Source organism: Hemitrygon akajei, chromosome 19, assembly GCF_048418815.1.
Source record: "Hemitrygon akajei chromosome 19, sHemAka1.3, whole genome shotgun sequence".
Lineage (NCBI taxonomy): Eukaryota > Metazoa > Chordata > Chondrichthyes > Myliobatiformes > Dasyatidae > Hemitrygon > Hemitrygon akajei.
This window is the reverse complement of record NC_133142.1, coordinates 71,058,777-71,075,192: the sequence shown is the minus strand read 5'-3', so window position 1 is coordinate 71,075,192 and position 16,416 is coordinate 71,058,777. Positions and strand designations below refer to the sequence as shown.

General features: G+C 42.4%; 1 protein-coding gene across 6 annotated transcripts in view; it reads left to right on the top strand.

Annotated features, from left to right (window-relative positions):
* The window catches only part of ogg1 (8-oxoguanine DNA glycosylase), a 47,920-nt gene extending 34,654 nt beyond the window's left edge, over nt 1-13,266 (top strand). For all 6 annotated transcript variants that reach the window (XM_073072800.1, XM_073072798.1, XM_073072797.1 and 3 more), the window contains 4 exons: nt 2,413-2,591; nt 3,131-3,278; nt 7,733-7,782; nt 12,316-13,266. In XM_073072800.1, coding sequence (XP_072928901.1) covers nt 2,413-2,591; nt 3,131-3,278; nt 7,733-7,782; nt 12,316-12,399 — 461 coding nt within the window. In that variant the 3' untranslated portion in view covers nt 12,400-13,266. The remainder of the gene's footprint in view (nt 1-2,412; nt 2,592-3,130; nt 3,279-7,732; nt 7,783-12,315) is intronic.
* Nucleotides 13,267-16,416: the final 3,150 nt, after the last annotated feature.

The window sequence follows — 16,416 nt, the reverse complement described above, 5'->3', positions numbered from 1 at the left end:
CAGTTGATGTTGTGTACTTGGATTTTCAGAAGGCCTTTGACAAGGTGCCATACATGGAACTGCTTAACAAGCTACGAACCCATGGTATTACAGGAGAGATTCTAGCATGGATAGAGCATTGGCTGATTGGCAGCAGGCAAAGAGTGGAAATAAAGAGAGCCTTTTCTGGTTGACTATTGGTGTCTGTTTTGGGACCGTTTATTTTTACATTATATGTCAGTGATTTGGATGATGGAATTGATGGCTTTGTTGCAAAATTTGCAGATGATACGAAGACACTATGTAAGGACACAAGATTAGGAGAATGGGCGAAGAAATGGCAGATGGAATACAGTGCCAGGAAGTGTATGGTCATGCAGTTTTTAGAAGAAAACAAAAGGTTGACTGTTTTCTAAATGGTGAGAAAATGCAAAAATTGAGGTGCAAAGGGACTTAGGAGTCCTTGTACAGGATCCCCTAAAGGTTCATTTGTAAGTCGACTCTGTGGTGAGGAAGGCAAATGTGATGTTAGCATTCATTTTAGGAGGACTAGAATGTAAAAACAAGGATGTAATGTTGAGACTCTATAAAGCACTGGTGAGGCCTCACAGAGTATTCTGAGCAGATACGGACCCCTTAGAAAAAATGTGCTGAAACAGGAGAGGGTTAAAGGAGGTTAATGAAGATTATTCTAGGATTGAATGAGTTGTCATAAAAAAGAACATTTGATGCCTCTGGGCCTGTTTGCTGGAGCTCAGAAGAATGGGGGGTGAACTAATGAAAACCTATCGAATGGTGAGAGGCCTTGATAGAGTGGACGTGGAGAGGATGTTTCCTGTGCTGGCAGAGTCTAAGACCAGAGGACACAGCCTCAGAATAGAATAGAGATGAGGAGGAATTTCTTTGTCTGAGAATAGTGAATCTGTGGAATTCATTGCCATGGGTAGTTGTGGAGGCAAGATCTTTATGTATATTTAAGGAAGAGTTTGATAGATTTTTGATTGGTCAGGACGTGAAGGGATATGGGGAGAAGGGAGGAGATTGGGGCTGAAAGGAAAATTGGATCAGCCGTGACAAAATGGTGGAGCTGACCTTATAGGACAAATGGCCTAATTCTGCTTGTATACCTTTGGGTCTTGTGGTCTTGTAAATGTCAGCATATACTACCCAGAGATTAATTTTGTTTGTTTATTTTATTTAGCTGTATTGCCCTTTGAGCCATACCATTCCAACAACCCCACAACCCCAATTTATCCTTAACCTAATCATGGGACAATTCACAATGACCAATTATCCTACCTGGTATGTCTTTGGACTGTGGGCGGAAACTGGAGCACCCGGGATAAACTCACGTATTCCACGGAGAGGATGTACAGAGACTCCTACGGAAAGGTGTCAGAATTGAACTCTGAACTTTGGAACACTCTGAGCTAACTAATACACTAACATGGTGCCCAAATCTTCTTGCAGGCATTCACAGTAAATGTGAAGAAACACAATCGAATTAATGAAAAACCACATACAACACAAACAACCAATGTACAAAAGACAACAACCTATGCAAATACAAAAAAAAATATATAAGCAATAAATATTGAGAACCTGATTTGAAGAGTCCTTGAAACTAAGTCAATAGGTTGTGGGTTTAGTGTTGGGGTGAGTGAAGTTATCCCCTCTGGTTCGACAGTCTAATGGATAAGGGGTAGTAACTGTTTCTGAACATGATGATGTGAGTCCTGAATCTCCTGTACCTCCTTCCTGATGGCAGCAGTGAGAAGAGAGCATGGCCTCTTTTCCTCACGTAAATAGCGTGTGAGGCTATCTAAAGAGATATCTAGCCAATTCATGGGAACAGGCTGCCCAGAAATCTGAATGTTATGCTGCATTGGCAATGAATGACCAGATTTCAAAAGTACTTCATTGGTTGTGGGCCAATTGGGAAGGGTTGAGGATGTCAAAGTCACTGTACAAATACAATTTTCTGTTTTAATCACACCGTAAGCCCAACTAGCACCAAAAGGTTCACTGATAGAAGCCCTTTGCTTTCAAACCAGCCCTGGAAATCCAGGTAGATGCATATGGTGTAAAATCAGTAGTTTAAATAGCAGTGTACTATGCACTAAGTTCAATGATTAAAAATTAAAAATAAAACCAGAAATTGTTGGAAAGACAGATTAGGCAGCTCCTATGAAAACAGAAACATTTAATATTTCAGTTCTGAAACCTTCAGGAAAAAAAATTAAGAAGTTGACAAGGAAGAAGGGCTGGTACTGGAGACAGAGTGGAGGACTCAGGCTGAGAATGGACAGTGATGTCTGACTGGGAACGGGGAAGGATTTTAGTATCAGACTGATGGGGAGGGAGATATGGGATAACAGGTGGCAGTAAGAGAGCTGGATTTAAGTAGGTAATAATCATTTCTTGTGGTCATAGGAAATAATGTGGAAAAAGAGTTACGAAAACTAGGATTTGGATACCGAGCGAAGTTCATCAGCCAGACCGCCAAGGTGATACTGGAAAAACATGGTCCTGATTGGCTATATTCCCTGCGAGAGACATCATACAAAGAAGCAAAGCATGCTCTGTGCACTTTGCCTGGTGTGGGGGCAAAGGTGAGTAGTTTATTGATGAATAGCTCAGTCAGTAGATGGATTTTTAAACCATTTAGCTGAACTGAAAATAATACATTTAACTTTAGAGTAACATACACAAAATGTTGGAGGATCTCAGCAGGTCAGGCAACATCTATGCAAAGGAATAGAGTCGATGTTTTGGGCCAAGACCTTTTATGACATCAGTGGGGACTCTATTCCTCTCCATAGATGCTGCCTGACCTGCTGAGTTCCTCCAGGGTGTGTGTTACTCTGAATATTCAGCAGTGTTTATATTTAATTTTAATTACTTTTAATTTTCTGATGACTCCAATTAACTGACCTTCACTGAAGACTAGGCAAAAGGGATGAACTAACGACATCTTCTTTCACCTTTTTTTTCTTGGTGTTCACAAGCTGGGAGACGATAGTGCTGGGTTGTTTTGCTCAGTGCTTTGGACAGGGAGTAAAAACCATATTTGTACAAACTATCTTTATTGGGCGAGATTTCGGGAAACATTCTTACCTGTACTCTCTTTGTCTCTCATCTCCGGCTCCAGGTGGCTGACTGCGTTTGTTTGATGTCTCTGGATAAGCCAGGTGTTATTCCAGTGGACACACATGTCTGGCAGATCACAAAGCGTGATTACCTCTCCCACTTGGGGGCAGGTAGGAAGAGTCTCACTGACAAGGTGTATGGAGAAATTGGTAAGAATTTTATTTAATTAGAGATACGGTGCGGAGTAGGCCCTTCCAGCCCTTCAAATCCCTTTGCCCAGCAACCTCCAGATTCAACACTAGCTTAATTTTGGGACAATTTGCAATGACCAATTAACCTACTAAACGATACATCTTTGGACTATGGAAGGAAACTGGAGCACCTGGAAAAAATCTACACAATTTATGGGGAGGATGTACAGAGTCCTTACAGATGACATCAGAATTGAACTCCGAACTCTGACGCCCAAAGTTTTAATAGAGTTGCGCTAACCATTACACTACTGTAGAATAAACAGCAATGATTAGTTAACTGGCTTCCATAAATGAGTAGTGTTTTATGCGGATTACTTGTAGGTTAATTATTCTTTCTGCTGTAAAGTGTGATCAGGTCAGTAGATACTATCCTGCGAGTACAAAGCATTAAACACATCAGTGTCAGGATGTTGTACAAAGTAGAACACACAATCATTAATGCAGAATCACATACTGCTACTGACCAGGAATGGCCTTTGTACTTTACACTGTGAAGGATTTTAATGGTAATAGTTGGGAATGTAAACTGTAAATATAAAATGGAAGTGGAGAGTATCCTGACTGGTTGCATCGTGGCCTGTATTGAAACACTAATGCCCAGGAATGGGAAAGTGGTGAATGCAGCCCAGCCCCCCACCCTCCACTCAGAGCCTAGAAATTAGACATCAACGAGGTGGTCACGGGAGGCAGCGGAGAGCTACGGGATTGCTTCGAGTCCATGGACTAGGCCATGGTCAAGCACTTATCTAGAGGTCTGAATAATGATCCATGGTTGCAATGGACTGTAGTAAAACAGCTGTAGGTGAGTGTGTCTCCACAAGATTATTCCGAGTCTTTCCCAGGCAGTAGCTCTGGATGAACCATGAGATGCAAAATCTGCTGAGAGCTGGATCAGAGGCATTCCAGTTTGGTGACCAAGAAAGTTACAAGAGGTCCAGGTACAATCTCCGGTAAGCCACCTCATAGACGACGTGGCAATTCTGGACCAAGCTTGAGTTGATGAAGGACGCTTAGCAGTCATGGCAGGGCTTGAATACTATCTCTTCTTATAAAGTTAAATCAAGCAACATGGGCGACAAAAGAGCTTCGCTTCCTGATGAGCTCAATGCCTCCTTATGCTCGCTTTGACTATCAAAATATAGCAGGGCCATTACGAAGTCCCACATCCTGAGATTTCAGTCTCTGTAGCCAATGTGCAAATAGCCTTCAGGAGGATGAACCCATGAAAAGCATCCAGCCCAGACTGGGTACCTGGCCAAGTATTAAAGACCTGTGCTGATCAGCTAGCTAGTGTGTTCACTGAGATCTTTAAGCTCTCGCTTTGGCAATGTGTGGAAGCAGGCTTCAATTATACAGGTGCCCAAGAAGAGTATGGTGACATGCCTCAGTGACCACTACCCAATAGCACTTACATCCACAGTGATGAAGTGTTTTGAGAGGTTTGTGATGAAACAGATCAACTCCTGCATGAGAAGTGTCTTAGATCCGTTCCAGTTTGCTAACCGGAGCAACAGGTCCACAGCAGATATCATTCCATTGGCTCTTCACTCAACCCTGGAACATCTGAACAGCAAAAATGCATTCTTCAGGATTAGCTTTAGGAACTACGGCTCAGCTTTCAATACGACCATCCCTTCAAGACTAATCTATAAGCCCTAAGACCTTGGCCTCAATGCGTCCTTGTGTAATTGGATCCTTGACTTCCTCACTTGCAAACCCCAGTCAGTTCAGATTGGCAACAACTTCTCCTCCACGATCTCCATCAGGCTGTGTGCTTAACCCTCTGCTCTACTTGCTTTACACTTATGATTGTGTGGCTAAGCACATCTCCAATGCCATATTCAAATTTACGGATGACTACACTGTCGTAGGCCAAATCAAAGGTGATGTTGAATCAGCATATAGGAGGGAGGTTGAAAAGTTGTTTGAAAGGTGTCATAACAACAACCTCTTACTCAATGTTAGCAATGCAAAAGACTTGAAAAGGATAACAGAGGTCCATGAGCCATTCCTCATTGGAGGATCAGAGGTGGAGACAGTTAGCAACTTTAAACTCCTATGTGTTGTTATTTCGGAGGACCTATCCTGAGCCCAGCACATAAGTTGCAAAGAAAGCACAGCAGCATCCCTAATTCCTTAGGGGTTTGTGGAGATTCGGCATGATACCTAAAGCTTTGACAAACTTCTGTTGATGTGTTATGGACAGTATATTGACTGGCTGCATCACAGCCTGGTATGGAAACACCAAAGCCCTTGAAAAGGAAAATCCTACAAAAAGTAGTGGATATGGCCTAGTCCATCATGGGTAAAGCCCTCCCCACCATTGAGAACATCTACGTGAAATGCTGCCACAGGAAAGCAATATCCATTATCAGGGACCCCCCACTACCCAGGTCATGTTTTCTTTTTGCTGCTGCCTTCAGGAAGAAAGTACAATTGCCTCAGGACTCACACCACCAGGTTCAGGAACAGTTACTATCCCTCAACCATCAGGTTCTTGAACCAAAGGGGATAACTTCACTTGCTCCATCATTGCAACGTCCCCACAACAAATGGACTCACTTTCAAGAATTCTTCATCTCACGTTCTTGATATTTATTGCTTATTTATTTATTATTATTATTATTATTATTATTATTATTATTTCTTTCCCTTTGTAATTACAGTTTTTTGTCTTCTGCATTCTGGCTGATCTTTAAATTGGGCTGTTTTTCATTGATTCTGTTATGGTTATTATTCTATAGATTTATTGAGTATGCCCACAAGAAAATGAGTCCCAGGGCTGTATATGGTGATTTATATACAGTATATATTTTGATCATAAAATTTACTTTGAACTTTGAGCACATTTACATTAAATTCTGTCACAAAAGAAAGCAGCATTGATAGGATGCAAAACTGGGCTGAGAAGTGGCAGATGGAGTTCAACCCAGTTAAGTGTGAGGTGGTTCATTTTATATAACCATATAACAAATACAGCACGGAAACAGGACATCTCGGCCCTTCTAGTCCGTGCCAAACGCTTACTCTCACCTAGTCCCACTGACCCGCATTCAGCCCATAGCCCTCCATTCCTTTCCTGTCCATATACCTATCCAATTTTACTTTAAGTGACAATATCGAACCTGCCTCTACTATTCTACTGGAAGCTCTTTCCACACAGCTACTACTCTCTGAGTAAAGAAATTCCCCCTCATGTTACCCTTAAACTTTTGCCCCCTAACTAACTTTTTGGTAGGTCAAATATGATGGCAGGATACAGCATTAATGGTAAGACTCTTGACAGTGTGGAGGATCAGAGGGATTTTGAGGTCTGAGTCCATGGGACACTCAAAGCTGCCACACAGGTTGACTCTGTGGTTAAGAAGGCATATGGTGCATTGGCCTTCATCAATCGTGGGATTGAGTTTATGAGCCAAGAGGAAATGTTGCAGCTATATAAGACCCTGGTCAGACCCCACTTGGGGTACTGGGTTCGGTTCTGGTCGCCTCACTATAGGAAGGATGTGGAAACCATAGAAAGGGTGCAGAGGAGATTTACAAGGATGTTACCTGGATATGGGGAGCATGTCTTATGAGAATAAGTTGAGTGAACTCAGCCTTTTCTCCTTGGAGCGACGGGGAAGAGAGGTGACCTGATAGAGGTGCTCAAGATAATGAGAGTCATTGATCGTGTGGATAGTCAGAGGCTTTTCCTCAGGGCTGAAATGACTAGCACGAGAGAACACAGTTCTAAGCTGCTTGGAAGTAGGTACAGAGATGTCAGGGGTAAGTTTTTTACGCAGAGAGTGGTGAGTGTGTGGAATGGGCTGCTGGTGGCGGTGGTGGAGGCAGAAATGATGGGGTCTTTTAAGAGTCTCTTGGATGGCTACATGGAGCTTAGCAAAATAGAGGGCTACGGGTAAAGCCTAGATAGTTCTAAGGTAGGGACATGTTTGACACAGCTTTGTGGGCCGAAGGGCCTGTGTTGTGCTGTAGGTTTTCTATGTTTCTATGAAGGACCCCCACTATCCAGGCCATGCTCTCTTCTCGCTTCTGCCATTAGGTCCCAAACCACGAGCTTTGGAAACAATTATTACCCCACAACCATCAGGCTCCAGAACCAGCATGAATAAGTTCACTCACCTCAATTCTGAACTGATTTTACAACTTACAGGCTTACTTTCAAGTACTCTACAACTCATGTTCTCAGTATTATTTACTTATTTTTAATCTTCACAATTTCTCTTGCTTTGCACATTGGTTGGTGGTCAGTCTTTGTCTACATATAGTTTTAAAAAATCCTATTGCACTTCTTTATTATCCCGAAAATGCTGACAGGCAAATGAGCTTCTAGATAGTATATGGTAGCATATTTGTACTTTGATAATAAATTTACTTTGACTTGACTTTCTGTATTTTTATTTCAGGTGATTTTTATCGCAGCCTTTGGGGTCCTTTTGCTGGCTGGGCACACTCTGTGAGTAATACAAATATAGCATTCACAAAAGACCCTGGTAGAAGAGACACAAAGGGAGAATATGAAAGACTACTTTTTGTTACCAAAAAGATTTTGCTTAAGTCTTATCCTCCGGCAGGAGCATTAAGTAGGCAACTCATTGGTGTACTGATCTGAAATTTAGTCTTAATTGAAAGCAGCGTTCCACCAACAGCTGCTGCATTGGATAACGGAGGGTGAATTTCAAGACAATAAGATCAATGACTTCTACCTGTGTAAATGAGACCTCAATTAGAGGAGTGAGGGGGAGCTCACATATTAAAAGCAAAAGACAGGTATGTAGGATTTCCCTTATTCAAGAAAGGGAGTAGAGATAGCCCAGGAAATTATAGACCAGTAAGTCTTTCTTCATTGGTTGGTAAGTTGATGGAGAAGATCCTGAGAGGCAGGATTTATGAACTTTTAGAGAAGTATAATATGATTAGGAATAGTCAGCATGGCTTTGTCAAGGGCAGGTCATGCCTTATGAGCCTGATTGAATTTTTTGAGGATGTGACTAAACACATTGTTGAAGGTAGAACAGTTGATGTAGTGTGTATGGATTTCAGCAAGGCATTTGATAAGGTAACCCCTGCAAGGCTTATTGAGAAAGTAAAGAGGCATGGGATCCAAGGGGGCATTGTTTTGTGGATCCAGAATTGGCTTAACCACAGAAGGCAAAGAGTGGTTGTAGACAGGTCATATTCTGCATGGAGGTCAGTGACCAGTGGTGTGCCTCTGGGATCTGTTCTGGGATCCTTCTCTTCATTATTTTTATAAATGACCTGGATGAGGAAGTGGAGGGATGGGTTAGTAAATTTGCTGATGACACAAAGGTTGGAGGTGTTGTGGATAGTATGGAGGGCTGTCAGAGGTTACAGCAGAACATCGATAAGATGCAAAACTAGGCTGAGAAGTGTGAGGTGGTTCATTTTGGTAGGTCAAATATGATGGCAGAAAATAATATTAATGGTAAGACTCTTGGCCGTGTGGAGGATCAGAGGGATCTTGAGGTTCGAGTCCAAAAGACACTCAAAGCTGCTGCACAGGTTGACTGTATGATTAAGAAGGCATACGGTGTATTGGCCTTCATCAACCATGGGACTGAGTTCATAAGCCGAGAGGTTATGTTACAGCTATATAGGACCCTGGTCAGACCCCACTTGGAGTGCTGTGCTCAGTTCTGGTCACCTCAGTATAGGAAGGATGGGGAAACCATAGAAAGGGTGCAGAGGAGATTTACAAGGATGTTGCCTGGATTGGGGAGCATGCCTTACGAGAATAGGTTGAATGAACTTGGTCTTTTCATCTTGGAGCGACAGAGGATCAGAGGTGACCTGATTGAGGTGTATAAGATGATGAGAGGCATTGATCGTGTGGATAGTCCGAGGCTTTTTCCCTGGGCTGAAATGACTAACATGTGAGGACACAGTTTTAAGGTGCTTGGAAGTAGGTACAGAAGAGATGTTGGGTAAGTTTTTTATGCAGAGAGTGGTGAGTGCGTGGAATGGGCTGTTGGCGTCGGTGGTGGAGGTGGATACGATAGGGTCTTTTAAGAATCTCCTGGATAGGTACATGGAGCTCAGAAAAATAGAAGGCTACGGGTAACCTGAGGTAATTTCTAAAGTAAGTACGTGTTTGGCACATCATTGTGGGCCGAAGGGCCTGTATTGTGCTGTAGGTTTTCTATGTTTCTATGATTTAGAGGGTGTACAACTTCAGTTGAGTAGGTACATGGCAGATGAGCAAACAGACATGTGATGACTTGAAAGTTTGTAGTACTGTTGACAGAACTCTTCAGATTACAAAAGTTAAAATAATGGAAGGGTGGGAAAGAAGAGAAGAACATTCCTAGTGTCAGAGAGCTGCTGGACAAGAGTCCATAGAATCGAGATATTAGGATGATAGAACAAAAAGCAAAAAGAACTTTTTTTACATCCTAAATCACATTGTGGGCTAAATGGTAGAGGCAGAATCTGTTAGAATTTTGGATTAGATCTGTTAACAATTTGTTACAGATTAGATGGGCATGATTCTACGCTGTAGTGCTCTATGACTATTATATTAAAGAAAGAATAAGGGGCCATTGGGAAAGGCTGTAGGAGGGGTGATTTAGGTTGATTCTTTTGAGAGGAGGATAAACTTGTTTTATTTTCCCACAATAGTCACAGCCATCAGTGGCAATGAATTTCACAGATTTAGTCAGAGGATGATGAAGTTGATAGGTTCTTGGTTATTCAGAGCGCCAAAGGTTAAGGCAGGAAAATGGGGTTGAGAGGGATAATAAATTAGCCATGATGGAATAGAGTTGATGGGCCCAAAGGCCTAACACTGCTTCTGTGCCTTATGGTCTTATGGAAATGGACATCACTAGCAAGGATTGCCCTTAATGCTTTCGGGAAGATGGTGCAGAGTTGCCCCTTTTGCATCGTTGCAGTGTTCTGGTGCAGGTGTTCCTACAGGCTGTTGAGCAAGGTGTTCTTGGATTTTGGCCCAATTATAATGAAGAAATGTTGACGCACTTCCATGTTAAGATAATCTGTGATTTTGTGTGGGGTGGATTTGCAGGTGGTGCCATAGCAGTGCATCTCATGCCCTTCCTGATGCAAGAGGTTCTGGGTCTGTGTGGAAGAGGGAGTCCGTGTTTGGAATGGTCTATGAGATACAGGCAGCATTGTCTGCCCTCCTTCCTCACAACGTTCCCTACATGGGCGTCACAGTCATGTCACAGTTAGCATGACGCTATTACAGTTCGAGGCATTAGAGTTTTGAGCTCGATCCTCTGTAATGAATCTCTGTACGTCCTCTCTGGGTGCTCTGATTTCCTCCCACAGCCCAAAGAAGTACCAGGTTGGTTAATTGGTCATTGTAAATTGTCCACTGAATAGGTTAGGTTTAAATTGGGGTTGTTAGGGGCTGATGGGCGGTGCGAATCAAAGGGCCAGAGGATTCTATTCCACACAGTATCTCGAAATAAAAAATAAATGAAGACATGCAAAGGTGTCTTTTAGCCCATTGAGTCCATACTGCTCTGTGGAATTCATTGCCACTGGTGGCTATGGAGGCCACGTTCATGGATATACACTCTGTGGCCATTTTATTAGGAGCACCTGTACAACTGTTTGTCAATGCAAGTATATAATCAGTCGATCATGTGGCAGCAACTTGGGGCATAAAAGCATGCAGACATGGTCAAGAGGTTCATTTGTTGTTCAGGCAAAACATCAGAATGGGGAAGGGATCTTAGTGACTTTGACTGTGAGAATGATTGTTGGTGCCAAATGGGATGGTTTGAGTATCTCAGAAATTGCTGATCTCCTGGGATTTTCCTGCTCAACAATCTCTTGAGATTACAGAGGATGATGTGCAAAACAAAAACAAAATTCCAGTGAGCAGTTCAATGGGTGAGGGAGGTCAGAGGAGAATGGTCAGACTGGTTCAAATGGACAGTAACCACGCATAACAACAGTGGTGTGTAGACAAGTATCTCTCAATGCACAAATCAACCCCTGAAGTGGAGGAGCTACAGAGGCAGAAGATCATGAATGAACACAGGAGGCACCTAATAAAGTGGCTACTGATTGTATATATCCTCTGCGCTATAATATGATTGATGGTCTCTGATACTGTAGTGGGGAGAGATGATGCAGCTGAAGTTAAAGGTTGTGCAGTAATTGAAGGGTTCAGATCAAGCTCGTCCATTGGTCTTGGCCGACAATGGATGTTACAACCCAGCTATCAAACGCAAGCCGGAGCGGTACGATATGGAGAGCAAGCTGTTACCCATGTAGCAGGCTCCCCTCTCCATGCAACTGATGAATCCAGAGGAACAGCAGAGTCCAATACAGTTTGGCATCAGTGGTGTTGCAAGAGTTACCAGTCAGCGTTGAACTGGCTTAGGGAATTCGAAGCCAGACCTTTTCTTTTGGGGTATACTCCTAGTGCCTTCCTCATGAGTGGGTATAGCCTCTAGGCAGCAGAGGTTTGAAATCAGAGTTTTCCTTCTCCTAGATGCCAAGCACAAACGATGAGCCCCATCTGCCCAAAACAACAGGTTTTAAGGTGGCAGTAACCCAGCTTTGCCCCTTTTCCTGTCAGTAGAAACAGTTTTCCTGGGCTTAGTAGCTGAGCCACATGTGAAGGCCAGGAGCTGGAGTTGGCTGTCAGAGGCTATTTAAGACACATGCCATTTAATACACTATGTAGTTGGAGCTTATCCCCACTACCTCCCCCGGCCATGACAACCTTAAAGAGCCAGGTTCAGATTGAATATTGTAGAATTCTAAGAGTTGTTTGCACAAAGGAACGTGCCCGAGATGAATCTGCTCTGTAATTTATGACAATTCACACATGTACCTGGTTCATCCAATGGTGCAAGATCAAAGGGAGCAATTATAAGGATTCCTGGCAGCAAACTCAGTACAGCTTAGAGAGAGAGTATTGACAGCTTCCTGTCAGTACTAAGGGTGCTTTCTTCATCTCTCACCACTCAATCATTTGTACTCTTTATCCTAGGTTCTCTTTTCAGCAGACTTGAAGAAGTTCCAAGCATACAAGTCCAAGCAAGAGCAGCAACAGGATAATAACGCCAGGAGTTGACAGCAGAACTTACTATGTGTCTGACATCACCTGGAGAATAACACTTTATAGTCTACAATGATTATATTCTTGTGACTGGGTTTATGGAACCATTGTCAGCATTTCTGGGTTTCTCATACTCTGTCACCTCAGTCAGAGATTTATGAAGTAGTGTGCTACCAGGGGTGTTATCCTTTAGGTTAGGAACAACTGAGGCTGATGGATATACGAGGTACCTTAAGGAAGGAGATGGCAGTTAATATCCATGTCCTGGCCAGTATTTATCCCTCGCTCATCAACACTAAAACAGGTTATCTGAATCACATCAAATTAGTGTTTATAGGAGCTTGGTCTGCCTCTAACTTGTTTACAGTAGTGACCATAGTTTAAAAATACAGTACTTCATCTACTCTAAAACACTTTGCTGTTCTTTTTGAAAACAGAGATGACTCTAACTGGTCTGTGTTGTACAGGAGGTTCCACAAGCATCTATGTGACTGTGATGGCCAGTCAGCTTTATCATCGATGATAGTGGGATACTTATTAGTCAGCACCATGGTGAAAACTTGTGTAAGGTCGAGTGAAGTTACCTCCTGCAGCCTCCTGGGACAATAGATGAAGGGAAAGGTGACAGCGCAGCACTCTCTCTGTTGTGCACTGGATTATAAACCTCAGTTTTGTGTTCATGTCATTTAAGTAAAGTTACCTCCATGTAATTGTAACTATCAGACCAAGTAATCAACTTGGAATTTGTGGAGAACAGGTCTATCTGGTAATGAATTTTAAACATCTGTGGACAGAGGGATTTCATAAATGCATTTGTCCTAAAACTGATACATTTTTAAAAAGTTTTTGTTTGTAACTCTAATAAAAAGTGATGGTGATTAATACCTGACTAAATTATTTGCAGACCACCAAGAATTTAATTAGAGACTGACATTTAGTAAAGGAATTTAGGGAGAATAGTGGTAAATTATTATGGGCAAGGTCAAATTTATTGTCATTCAACCAGACCCATGTATACAGCTAAATAAAACATTGTTCCTCTGGAGCCAAAGTGCAACAGTATAGTCTCGCACAGCACATATAGTTACAATCCCAGCACAAAATAGTTTTAACACAAGTCCTTGAGTTGCATGGCCTGGGCACAAGGCAAAAATTTACAGAGGTTTGGGGATAGAGTGAGGAAATGGAATTAATATGATGGGTTTTGCCAAAGAGCTACCAATAGGCCAAGACTATAGGAGGACTATTAAGGGATGAACTAGTTTATATAACTAGTTTTATAATAACTCTAATAACTAGTTTTTTAATAACTCTCTTAATAGTTATTGCATTCTCTTTAAGTTCTTGGTGACAATCAAAAGTTATATGCTGGAAATACAGAGCAAAATCAAAAGATGCTGGAAAGATTCATCATATAACCATATAACAATTACAGCACAGAAACAGGCCATCTCACCCCTTCTAGTCTGTGCCGAATGCTTACTCTCGCCTAGTCCCACCGACCTGCACTCAGCCCATAACTCTCCATTCCTTTCATGTCCATATACCTATCCAATTTTTTTTTAAATGACAATATCGAACCTGCCTCTAAACAGCTAATCAGCTCATTCCACACAGCTACTACTCTGAGTAAAGAAGCTCCCCCTTGTGTTTCCCCTAAACTTTTGCCCCTTAGCTCTCAACTCATGCCCTCTTGTTTGAATCTCCCCTACTCTCAATGGAAAAAGCCTATCCACGTCAACTCTATCTATCCCCCTCATAATTTTAAATACCTCTATCAAGTCCCCCCTCAACCTTCTACACTCCAAAGAATACAAACCTAACTTGTTCAACCTTTCTCTGTAACTTAGGTGCTGAAACCCAGGTAACATTCTAGTAGATCTCCTCTGTACTCTCTCTATTTTGTTGACATATCGGGCAGCATCTGTGAGAAGAGAAACAGAGTCAATGTTTCAGGGTGAAGGACCCTTTGCAGAACACTTTGATCAACACCTTATCAAGGCAAGAGATGGATGGAAGTGCCATCAAGGAACTTCTGGTTAGGCATTCCTAGAGCAGAAATGGCAGTGAATTCAACAAGTAAATGCTTTGAGAGGTTGATCATAGCTAGTTGGAACTCCTGCCTCAGCAAGGACCTGGACCCACTGCAATTTGCCTATCATCACAAAGCGTCTACTGCAGACACAATCTCAATGGCTCTTCACACAGTCTTGGATCACCTGGACAATATCAACACCTATGTCAAGGTGCTGTTCATCGACTATAGCTCAGCATTTAACACCATCATTCCCACAGTCCTGATAGATAACCTGAACCTCTGTGCCTCTCTCCGCAATTGGATCCTCGATTCCTAAGCAGAATAACACAATCAACGTGGATTGGTGATAATAACTCCTCCTCGCTGACGATCAACACTGGCACACCTCGGGTGTGTGCTTAGCCCACTGCTCTACTCTCTCTATACCCATGACTGTATGGCTAGGCATAGCTCAAATGCTATCTATAAGTTTGCTGATGAAACAACCATTGCTGGCAGAATCTCGGATGAAGATGAGAGGGTGTACAGGAGCGAGATATACTAGCTGGTTGAATGGTGTTGTGGCAACAACCTTGCACTCAACATCAATAAAATGAGAAAGCTGAATGTGGACTTCAGGAAGGGTAAGATGAAGGAACACATACCAATCCTCATAGAGGGATCAGAAGTGGAAAGTGAGCAGTTTCAAGTTCCTGTGTGTCAATAACTTGGTCCCAACGTGGATGCAGCTATAAAGAAAACAAGATGGCAGCTATATCTTATTAGGAGTTTGAAGAGATTTGGTTTGTCATCACTGTCTGGTATGGATGGGCTACTGCACAGTACCGAAAGAAGCTCCAGAAAGTTGTAAAATTAGCTCCACGTGTGCTTCCAAATTGAACATTGAACCCATGAACACTACCTTACTTATATATATATAATTTCTGTTCTGCACTATTTTTAATCTGACTATTTATTACACACATATATATGGTTACTGTGATTGATTGATTTTTTCCTTTCTATATTGTATTGCATTGCGCTGCCACTGCTGCTAAGTTAACAAATTTCATGACTCTTGCTGGTGGTGCCAAACCTGATTCTGATTCTGAAGTAAGTGTGAATCAGGAACACGGCAGATGCTGGAAATCTGGACCAAAAACAGGACGTGCTGGAAATACTGAACAGGTCAGGTGATGAGAAGTAATGGAATAGTTGATCAAAGGGAGAGAGAGCTCCAAGATGGACTGGTGGGAGTGGAAAAGAAATGCTGGGGGGGAGGGGGGGGAGAATATGTTACCTGAAACTGAAAAATCCAGAGTTCATACCACTGGATACCCAAGTGGAATATAAGATGTTGTTCTCCTAGTTTGCACTTGGCTGCAGAGGAGCAGGCTTGAGGACAGACAGTTCAGTGCAGTGCAGAAATGGCAGAGGGATTTGAAGTAACATGCATCTGGAAACTCAAGATGATCACTGCAGAGAAAGTGCAGGTGTTCTTCAAACAATCACCTCAACTACCCTTGGATCAGCTGTACAGTTAAGGCTTAGAATTTGCAAAGATTTGGTATGTCATTGAAAATTTTGGCAAACTTATATAGATGTGTGGTAGAGAGTATATTGACTGGTTGCATCACAGCCTGGTATGGAACCACCAATGTCCTTGAAAGGAAAAGCCTACAAAAAGTCGTGGATATGGCCCAGTCCATCAGGGTAAAGCCCTCCTCACCACTGAGCACATATACATGGAGGGCTGTCACAGGAAAGTGGCACCCATCATCAGAGATCCCCACAACCTAGGACATGATCTTTCTTGCTGCTGCAATCAGGAAGAAGGTACAGAAGCCTGAGGACTCATACCATCACATTCATGAACAGTTATTACCCCTTAATCATCAGGCTCCTGAACTAGAAGGGAAAACTTCACTCACCCCATCACTAAACTGTTGCCACAACCTATGGACTTATTTTTCGATGACAGTTCATCTCTTGTTCTTAATATTTATTGTTTATTC